The 11,237-nt window shown below is 37.0% G+C and overlaps 1 protein-coding gene across 4 annotated transcripts in view; it reads left to right on the forward strand.

The window, feature by feature from the left end:
• PTPN12 (protein tyrosine phosphatase non-receptor type 12) overlaps positions 1-6,887 on the forward strand; it is a 79,461-nt gene extending 72,574 nt beyond the window's left edge. For 3 of the 4 annotated variants that reach the window (XM_055300985.1, XM_055300986.1, XM_055300982.1), the window contains exons 14-18: positions 991-1,068; positions 1,972-2,039; positions 2,948-2,978; positions 5,681-5,788; positions 6,020-6,887. In XM_055300985.1, coding sequence (XP_055156960.1) covers positions 991-1,068; positions 1,972-2,039; positions 2,948-2,978; positions 5,681-5,788; positions 6,020-6,081 — 347 coding nt within the window. In that variant the 3' untranslated portion in view covers positions 6,082-6,887. The remainder of the gene's footprint in view (positions 1-990; positions 1,069-1,971; positions 2,040-2,947; positions 2,979-5,680; positions 5,789-6,019) is intronic. The other variant, XM_055300984.1, reaches the window with a different exon arrangement.
• Positions 6,888-11,237: the final 4,350 nt, after the last annotated feature.

Below are 11,237 nucleotides of genomic sequence, written 5' to 3' on the forward strand. Positions count from 1 at the left end.
TATAAGATATGGTTAAATAGCAAAGTATCATGGCAAGACTCAACTGTCAGGGCCCAGACAAAATAATATAGGATTTGTATGTTTCCCTTTCTTCACCCCATCCTCCCTAACTTTAGAGTCCATACAAGGAATTATATCCTCATATAGTCTTTACCTCCAGTGACACCTCAAAAGATTTAATACACTTTTAATAGGTCATATGCTAACTGATGAGGCTCACTTAGGGCATTATCTTTTCCAAAAGTGAATCTTTTTTTATAGGTGAAAAGCTTTAATATGGGCTCAGTATTCTCAGAGTAGGTCATAGCCACTGTTCAGAAGATTTTAGGCATTAAATAAATGAACATTCAAAAAAAATTTAATAGTTTATGCATATTAGAAAAATAACACTTCAAATTTGTTATTTTAGTCATTACTGTTTAAAATGTGACCCCCCAAATAAATAAAATGTGGCCAAAGGATATAGTTAATTTAAAAATGAGTGGGATTTAAAAAGTAAAATCAGGACAGATGGTGGTATGTAGTATGGCAGAATTCAGGAGCGGAGTTAAGCAATTGAATCCAGCTTGGTAAAATACTGGCTTTTGTCAGTGACCCAACCTTTCCTTCGTGGACTCCGAGCGTCACCCGCAAGCCTAATGGGGAGAGGTCCCTCGCTTTCTACTGAGGATTGCATTCAGATTCAGAGGGCAGAGTGAATAATGTCTGCAAGGTGTCAGGAAAGTCAGGAGAGAGTCATTTTCTCTGTGCAGCGGTGATGGAGTTCATTCCACTTTGCTCATTAAGCTTCAATAATTCTTGATAACGAGTCAAGTAGTAAAGATTTGTTTGTTTTTGCATTTTTAAAGACTGGTTCTCTTAGATACTTAGGAATTGATTTTTACAATGTCAGTAAAATTTTATTTTGTTTAGATAACAAATTCATTCTTTAATGAGTTGATATTCTTTAACAAGTTCATAATTTGTCTGAATTTTATGTATTTAATATAGATTTTGACGTTAGTGAAGATTCACCTCCTCCCCTACCTGAAAGAACTCCTGAATCTTTTGTATTAGCAAGTGAACATAGTGAGTGTCTCTTCTGCTTTTACATTCTTCATACTGTAATAATAAACTCCAAAAAACATGGCTGATTTTAGTCTATTTGCTATTGAATTGCAAATTTAAATTTAAATGCATAATTAAGTTTAAAAAGAGGTTTGAATTGATACTGATAAATGTTTTTAATTCCTTGTATGAAAAATACTTTTATTTTTTTGAAAAATACTTTAAAGTGGTATTTTTTATTTGCTAAGATTGCTAAAAATGGCAGTTCAGTTATTGTTTTCGCAAGTTGGTATCTTTTCATTCACTAAAAATAGCAATATATATGAAAAGGCATAGTTTCACTGGGTGCCAGTTTAGGCAAATAAATATTTAACTTGGGTTGTAGGTGGGCATCAATTCAGTTGGTGTTAATTGAGGGAGATTTTAGGCCACATGGGTATCTGTGAGAACTGTGAAAAAGTGATTATATTCCAAAGCCTTGATAATGTATTTCTCCTCTGTCTCTTCTTAAAGAGTACAGAAACAGCTTTGTTAGATTTATAGTGTCTTAGGCTCGCTCCGTGGGGTCCCTCCCTACTCAGTCTTATCTGAGTTACATTTTACCAATATTGTATTAATTTTAACAGATTTTAAGAATGTTAAAAACAGTGAAGCCATATACTTCAGTACTACTAAATGAATATATCTAAGTCTGTCACAGGTATAGATTACAGTGAGCTTATAATGATGTAATAAACTGATAACTGAATTCTTAAAATTTTTAAGGAAGGAAATTTAAAGGGATTTTCTTGACTTTATAAATAAGAGAATATTTTATAGAAGTGATAGTTTCTAAAAAATCTCTAGGGTCTGTTTTTGTATCTTAATGTAATGCAAGAAATGCAAGAATTAAGAATATTAATTGTAAGATTTCATTTTTCTCAGATATACCTGTAAGATCTGAATGGAGTGAACTTCAAAGTCAGGAACATTCTGAACAAAAAATACCTGAAGTGAGTCCTTTTGGGATGGGAACGGCTGTAACTCAGTATTTTTGCTCTTTTGTCAATTTATCTTTGTTACAATAACTGTAACCTTAAGACTGCTAATTATCATTTTTGATCAGCATTTCTTATGCTAAGATTTCAGATGAAAAGCCTATATGAAATGTGAGACATGAAATTTTTTAAAAGGGCAACATGATATATATATATGACTATCACTTCAGGGTGTCATTTTCCTAGACCCTTTTCGAAATTTGTAAATTATGCCACATTTTGAATCATTTTGGAGGTGTGAATAGAACAGAAGCTACATTTTCAGGGTCATAATACTGTCTTAGATTGTAACACTAACTACACAGTCCCATCCTTCAGTTTGTCTCGTCATAAGAGGTTTCCTTTCACAGTCAGGAAATGTTTGGTAGCTAAATATATTAGTCATGGGAAATACCATTTTTCATCGACATTATTATTTTTCATATTTCCCCCATATTTTAGTATCCCCCAAATTAGGGCACATCTTACAATTGATCAAGAAACATAACATACTTTCCTTGGCACATAAAATAGTGGTAACCTATACTCATGATGTTATGTCTTACGATGTCATAATTTGATGAATATGGTAGAGGACTGGCAAAATGGAGTTGTGTGTTTCTTTGTGTAGTAGCTCCTGCGTTTTCAGTTTCCATCCAGAAGGAAAAAGTAGTTTACCTGTCTTTTTATTCCCAGTATAAAATACCATAACATTTAAAAAATTTTAGAGCCTAATTGAAAATACCATTGTTTTCTTTCCCTTTGACACTGAGAATCTTAATAGATCCTGATTTCTTGGGATATATACTCATAACAGACAAATTTTTCTGTTCTTTGTTACAAAAGGGATATATTGTAATAGCTATTAAATATCTTCTTTATAGGGCTTGATAACCCCTGGAAGTGAAAAATGTGGTAAGTAGAGTTTGCTCTAACTTAAAAATGTGGTAAGTTAGATTTTTGTTATAGATTATATTGATTAATTTCCATAAAATAGCACGTCCCATTCTGTATGTGAGAATGTGAAGGGCACTTCTAGAACCTGAACTATGTAGCATAATTCTTCCAACTTACTGTATCAGATACTATTATCTGGATAATATACCCAGATAAATCTGGAAAGTAACAGCATTTACTAAGGGTAGTTACAGGCTAATGGGAAAGAAAATATTTTAAAAATATTTTTCTGTGTTTTATTTTCTGCTGTGCATCAAATAAACACTTAGAATCTAGATCAGACAGTGATTTGAATAAATGTCCCAAATTCACCAGATTATTGAATGAGGTCCCTAAAAGTCAGTTGTTTTAAAATTTTCCCTTCTAGGACTTCTGCCTTCGTGAAGGACCAATAAGATTGTGTAGCTCAGCCCAATTAGAATGCCAAATGAGAAAATTGTTCTGCCACATTTCTTATACCAAAATGGTAGAATACATCAAGTTATTATTAATTCCTGTACATCAGTGACCATGAAAGCAGCTCATCAAACATCCTAGCCAGACTGATGAATTCCCCAAGTTGATCGGCCCTCTGCTCTGGCCCCCCTCCCTGCATCTTCGTCTGACGCGGCTCCATTCCCTCTCATAAATTCTCATTACTCTTTGTCTACTTTTCTGAGGCAACTTAAGGAAAGAAACAGCAGCTTTAGAGTCAAACCCATCTGGTTTGGAATTTTATTTTTACCATATTACTTAATTACAGTGTGACTTCGGGCAAGTCACTTAGTCTCGGTTTTTTTCTCCATCAAATGGAGGTAATAACAGCACCAACTCTAGAGCACTGCTGTGAGGAGTTAATCAGATCCCATTCGTGGACTATCAGCTCTGGAAGCAGGCCTGTTACTGTTACTGTTTTTATTCTGTTACTTCTGTCGCTATTGCTGGATCCACGGGCCCTTTATTTCTTACTGCACGCTAACTCCTTTCCCGTTTCTCTTCTCCAGCCAGTGTAGGCACCGACCTCCATTACTCTTGTCATGCTTGAAATTACTCTCGCATTCTTGCTTCTCCCTCTCATACCATTTTATCCCTTGAAACTCCTGAATACTGCTGAGAACCTCACTCCGTTCCATAGATTGAGCCTACAATTCTGAGTCTTTATCCATAGTTGAGCTCTTAGCTTTGCTTGGTTATCTCCTATACTCTAGTTGGTATCCTTTTTGTTTTCCTTGCATTTTCCAAATCTTTAATTTCTTCTGGGCAACCCTCAGGGGTCCCTTCCCTCATCGGGAGCTTTGTACTATGCCTCATTAAACTTTGCTTTGCTGCCCACACCCCCACACCCCTGAATTAAATAAATATAAATACGTACATAATAAATCTCTAATTTCTTCTGAAATTATCAGTCCTGACTTACTCAGTAGGTGACCTTTTACTTCACTGAGAAAATTGAAGCCTTTTCAGTAGATCATCAGTTTTGCCTAGTAGAAGCCAGTCCTGAAACCACTAGTTTCACCTCCCTGCCTCTCCCCTCAGTCCCCATTGCACTCTGCATCATTTAACTGTAAGACTCACCACATCAGTATAATAATAATAATAATAATGTGCTTGTCGGTCTCTCCTACTAGACTAGGCCTTGTTCTGATCTTGAGCTGAACGATTAACTTCTCTATGTTTTTATTTTTTATTTTTTATTTTTTTTAATTTTTTTTATTTATTTATGATAGTCACAGAGAGAGAGAGAGGCGCAGAGACACAGGCAGAGGGAGAAGCAGGCTCCATGCACCGGGAGCCCGATGTGGGATTCGATCCTGGGTCTCCAGGATCGCGCCCTGGGCCAAAGGCAGGCGCCAAACCGCTGCGCCACCCAGGGATCCCTTCTCTACGTTTTTAAAGAGTTGTTTAGGGGCCTCTGGCTGGCTCATTCTGTAGAGCTTGTGACTCTTGATCTCAGAGCCGTGAATTCAAGCCCCACATTGGGTGTAGAGCTTACTTAAAAAAAAAAAAAAAAAAGTTGTTTAAAAACAAGCAAAAAATCAATGAAGAATATGTGACAGAGACTGTATGTGGCTTGTAAAGCCTAAAATATTTATTTTCTAGCCCTTTATAGAAAAAGTTTGCTGACCCCTGTCTAAACTATAAGCATTTTAAGGACAAGGATCATGTATTCTTTGACTTGTATTCCAAGTTTCCATAAACATTTCTTTAACAAAATTTCTTTTGTTACTAATCTTATGCATTGGTAATTAAATAAGTAAACTAAAATTTCAGTGATGTAAAACTTTAAAAAAAAAATTAGAAGCCAGTAGTCTATTAACTATGAACTTGATTGTCATTGATTTCCATATAAAGACATTCACTTGCAATTATTGCCTTAGCACACACTGTAACTACTTTAAGGAAACATAAAATGGCAATATTGAGGTTTATTAAGTAAAGCTAAGAGCATAAGGAGAATGCATACATTGCGTGAAGATTTCTGGGTCCCCTCAGGAACACCTAACATGATTTTCCTATGTTCACTACCATTACATTTATATGTATCTGGGCCTCTGAAATTATGATGCCCAAGAGAGAAAACTTGCTCTTTTAACTTAATACAGACATTAAAACGATTAGAGGATTTTACATATGATGCTACACATGATGGTGATTAACAATGGCTTTATTTCGCATTTTAGATCATCCATCAGGAGGTATTCACACAGAAACTTGTACAGAATGTCCAGCCATTTTCAGTAACCAGAAAGATCAGATATCAGAAAGTCCAACAGAGGCCACAGATATTGGTAATTTGTTTGCTCAGTAATTTTAAAGCTTTAATTATGTAGTGAATGCTGGCAAGAATGAGAAAAGGTTATTTGCCATCATTTCAGGCTTTCCTTAAGGCAAAGTTTATCAAACTTTGTGCTATGATTTATTCAGGTTTTTAAATGAAATACCTAAAGCAAATTAAGAATTTTTAGTAAACTATAATACATCCTGGAATCTGACCAGCTACTATGGTATTGTGATTACAGGTTTTCGTAATCGCTGTGGGAAACCCAAAGGACCAAGAGATCCACCTTCAGAATGGACATGATTCAGGGAGCTAAAAGACACTTTAAATTATACTGGAAAATTCAAGTGCCACCAAAAGCCAGATTTATAGTATTCCATCTTAAAAATGTGGGACTAACAGCAGCGTAGATTGTTACCTTCGTATTTTTTTGCTGGGACCATCTACCTGCCTTATACTACACTTAGGAAAAAGTATTACATATGGTTTATTTTGTAACTTCAAGTATTATTGCCTTAATGTCTCTTAACCCTGTTACACGCTGCTTGTAGACATGTTAATATAGTCATACTTTTATGATGAATTGAGTTTAAGGACTACTCTTTTGCTAATGTTTTATCATGTATGCATTATTTTGTATATGTACAGGGCAAGTAGGTATATAATTTGATAAAGTTGCAGTCATAAAATATTATTAACAGAAGATGTAAGAAATTTCTGCATGGTCTAAATCTTTGTGTACCTTATTTGTAAATTATTTGCCCTGAAGTTTTAGAAAATAGTTTCTGAATTTTAAAATTGCTGGATTCATGCAGCCAGCATTGCAGGTTATCAGAGATCAAAGATTGTAATAATAATACATTTTGTAAATTGTAAGCAAAAAGTTATTTTTATATTATATACTGTCTAATTGTCTATCCTAATTGTCCTTGTTTTCATCTAGTCATGGAGATTCAGTAAGTGCCTTGGAACAATATTGAATTCTCTTAGCTTGTGTGTGTTACTTTAATATTTGAACTCAAGTGGGATTAGAAGACTATCAAAACACATGTATGTTTCAGGATATTTGACCTGCCATTAAAAAAACAAAAACAATTTTACAGTGCCAACCTGTCTTAGTTTTTCATTCCTCATTCCTAGCAAATTAGAGTTAGTGTCTGCCTTCCTGCTGGCTCTTTAAGTCCTTACGTTATGAGTGTGAATGGGGCTTCAACTCTTAAAGAATAGAGAGCGCCTCTGCAAAAACACGGCTTCATAATTCTAATACTCAAGTCAGCCCTAGGCAGCCTTCTCAGCTCGCCTACTGAGATCCAGTAAAACACCTAACAAACATCGCTGGCTCAGTCGGAAGAGCAGGTGACTCTTGATACTGAGGTCGTGAGTTCAAAGCCCCACATGGGGTATAAAGATTACTTAAATAAATAAAACTTTAAAAAAAAAGAATGTTTTGGAAAAGCACCATAGATGACTGTGGTGCATAACGAAACTGGGGAGCCAGGCTCACGGGATCAAGCCTAACCTAGCAGATGATGCAAGACCCCCTCCAAGATCTGCCTGCTGCTGCCTGTCGTAGTCTTTTTTTTTTTTTTTAAACTATTTTTTTTTTTTTATTTCTTTATGATAGTCACAGAGAGAGAGAGAGAGAGAGAGAGAGAGAGAGAGAGAGAGAGAGGCAGAGACACAGGCAGAGGGAGAAGCAAGCTCCATGCACCGGGAGCCCGATGTGGGATTGGATCCCGGGTCTCCAGGATCGCGCCCTGGGCCAAAGGCAGGCGCCAAACCGCTGCGCCACCCAGGGAGCCCTGCCTGTCGTAGTCTTAAACTACGCTGTATGTCTGCGCTCTGGTCATAATGAACTGTGGTTGACCCTCGAACAAGAAGGATTTGAAACAGGTCCACCTATGCATGATTTTTTTTTTTTCTTTTTAAAGATTGATTGGTTGCACAAGAGCCTGCAGAGGGAGGGACAGAGGAAAAGGGAGAAACTGTAGCAGACTCTGGCTCTGAGCCTGGAGCCCAATGTGGGGCTCAGTCTCACCACCTGAGATCACAACCTGAGCCAAAACCAAGAGTCGGATGCTTAACTGACTGAGCCACCCACATGCCCCAATATGATTTTTTTCACTACAGGCAGTACAGTACTGTACATGTATGTTCCTTAGGATTTTCACTGTTAAAATTTTTTTTCAATTTTTTATTGAAGTTTAGTTGACACATAATGTTACATTAGTTTCAGATGTATGACATAGTGATTCAACAACTCTCTGGTTACGCTGTGCTCACCACAGTTCTAGCTACCATCTTCACCATGCAGTGAATGCTATTACATTACCATTGGCTCTGTTCCCTAGGCTATACCTGTCATCCCCGTGACTTATTCCTTCCATAACTGGACGCCTGTGCCTCTCACTCCCAGGTGCTCCGTGTTGATGATTTTTTATTTTTAAAGATTTTATTTATTTACTCATGAGAGACACAGAGAGAGGGAGAGAGGCAGAGACACAGGCAGAGGGAGAAGCAGGCTCCGTGCAGGGAGCCAGATGCAGGACTCGATCCTGGGATCACGCCCTGAGTCGAAGGTAGACGTTCAACCACTGAGCCACCCAGGCGTCCCTAATTTTCTTAATCATCTTTTCTCTAGCTTACTTTATTGTAAGAATATTGTATCCAGGGCTCAGTCAGTTGGGCACCTGCCTTCAGCTCAGGTCATAATCTCGGGGTCCTGAGATTGAGCTTCGTGTTGGGGGGGGTCCCTGCTCAGCAGGGAGTCTGCTTCTTCCTGAGCCTCCTCCCCCTGCTCTCATGCTTCCTCTCTCTTTCTCAAATAGTCTTTAAAAAAATACTGTATCTAATACATACACAAAATATACGTCAACAGACTTTATGTTAGCAGTAAGACTTCCAACAGTAGGCTAGTAGTAGTTAAGTCAAAGTTCTAAGAAGATATTTGACTGCACAGGGGGCCCTAACTTCCGTGTTGTACAGGGTCACCTGTACTTAAAATTTCTTGAGCCCCCATTCCGTACTCCTATACCCTCTGTCTTGAACACCCTACTTTTGTCCTTGTTCTGGTGAGCCCTACTCATCTATCACAACTGATTCAAGTGTTGCATCTTCCATTAAGCCCTTCATCTCATTCTGTTTCCCACACCAAGTCAATCAGCCGTATTCTCTTTGTGTCTGTCTACACTGTACCCCATTTATTTATTAGTGTACTTGGTTAGACTTCCTGCTCTACTAACCTAACCCCTTGAGAGAAATGATCATATTTAGTGAAAATGCTGGTGTGTGTATATATATATATATATATATATATATATATGAAAACAGCTAAATGTGCAAAGTAGAACTAATTTTGAATATATATTTTCTTGAACATTGTCCTGACAGAGGAGAAAATAAATGTCAGTTGAATAGGTGAATTGAATCCAAAACCATAGCACATGTTAAGATAGCTAATCCACACCTGATTTTGATTTACATTCCCAACCACCCTTCTATTATAAGTCTTTGTATTTTCAAACTTTGTACCTCTTGACACAATTTAAAGCGCTCACATAAATACACTCATGGAGCGAAGCTTAATAATAAATTGTTCATCTACTTGTCCCTGCTCCTGGAGCCAGCTCGGAGAGTGGTCAAAGACATCATCCACTCACTGGGAGTGCTTTTCCAAAAATATATTCATAGTGTCCAAACTGAATAGCTGGCTCTGCTCTGAAGACATCTATACATATTGGTTAAAGATTTTTTTCATAATTAAACCAAAAAAAGTTCTGTGCCAAATGTGAAGGGGAGCAATAAAAAGAATGATTGCAATTTGCAATCTGAAGCTTTTGAGAGAGACTCAAAGAATGCCATCTTAATTATATTGAGCCCTAAAATGTATGCTGATTGTAATATTTTTGTTGAAATACGTATTTGGTACTCTTGATTGCAATCCATGAAATCATTCTAGTTTAATCCTAAATATAGGATTAAATTGAATTAAAGCACTATTGTGCTAATTTGGGAAAAGTTCTTGCTGTTGTTTTCTTAGATATCTCAATACCTGCTTTTAGTGACATTACTCTGGATATCTAAAAATCAGATTCTATTAAAAGCTTTCCTTTTTTATTATTTTTTAAGTAAGCTCTGTGTCCAACATGGCACTTGAACTCACAACCCTGAAATCCGGAGTTGCGTGCTCTACCAATGGAGCCAGCCAGGTGCCCCAAGATTCTACTGATAGCTTTCTAAATAATGAAATGTGATCAATTTCAGTTTTTAAATATTCTCTAATACTGGATCTTTGTTACACAGCTCTTAAAGGCCAGAAGCTCACATTTTCATTTTGGCAGATGGAGAATTGCAAAAGCTTTAAACTAAGATTTTGGCACATAACCACTCAGTAGGAAGCCCTTGCATATTTGCTAAAAGTGCAAAGCAGATGTAGTTTTGAATATGAGCTGTATTTTTTTAAACAGATTTGCTCCAATCTGTTTCCTTAGTTATTTGTCTTTTAAGGTGCACAAATCTTGGAAGATGTGCACATCAGATAATTTAACCAGTGGAAAGCAGCTATCTTGTGTGGCTCTGGAGGGCGTGTCTCCGTGTTCTACCTACAACAGATCTGGGCCTTGCGAATTAGTGGGGGAAGGGAATTCCAAAGATTCCAGTCGTTTTTCATTTTTTAGAGATAGCACAGCATAGGTAACCGCTATCCTGACCTAATGACGTAGCATTTGTGACTTGAGAATGTGCTTCTGGCTCAACAAGAACATACCCTCTAGGGGCGTCCCGGAGGCTCAGTTCAGCGTCTGCCTTCCGTTCAGGTCGGGATCCCGGGAGCCTGGGATCAAGCCCCCTGGCGGCTCCCTGCTCAGTGGGGAGTCTGCTGCTCCCTCGGCCCTTCCCGGGCTCCTGTGCCCTGTGCTCTTGCTCTCAAAATGTTTTTTTTAAAAAAGCAAAAACATTCTTTAGCAACCACGGAGTTAGCCCCAAATAGCCAAACAGGAAAACAATTCTAAATTTCTTAAAATACTTAAAAGAAAAAAAAAATTCTTAAAATACTGTTTTTCTTTTATCATTAATTCTTTTATTTTTTCCATAGTAACTTTTTTTTTTTTTTTTTTGCAATGAGAACTTTCAAGATCCACTCTCTTAGCAACTCTCAAATATCTAATACAGTATTATCAACTCCAGTCACTACATCTCCCTGGCTTGTTTTATACCTGGAAGTTTGGACTACCGACCCCCTTCACCCATTTTCCCCACCTTGCCCCTCAATATTTTATTTTTTTCTGATTGAAAAATTCTTTGGTAGGATGATTTAGTAAGTACACAAACATGCAGGTCATCTATACCTCTGTGATTTTTTAAAGTATTGTGCCTTCTAAGGTTTAGCTTTGTTTTTAACTTACTAGAATATTTCCAATATCTTCTAATACTAAATGTGAAAAAGTATTTAATATACTGTG

Source organism: Nyctereutes procyonoides, unplaced genomic scaffold (genome assembly GCF_905146905.1).
Source record: "Nyctereutes procyonoides isolate TBG_1078 unplaced genomic scaffold, NYPRO_anot_genome, whole genome shotgun sequence".
NCBI lineage: Eukaryota > Metazoa > Chordata > Mammalia > Carnivora > Canidae > Nyctereutes > Nyctereutes procyonoides.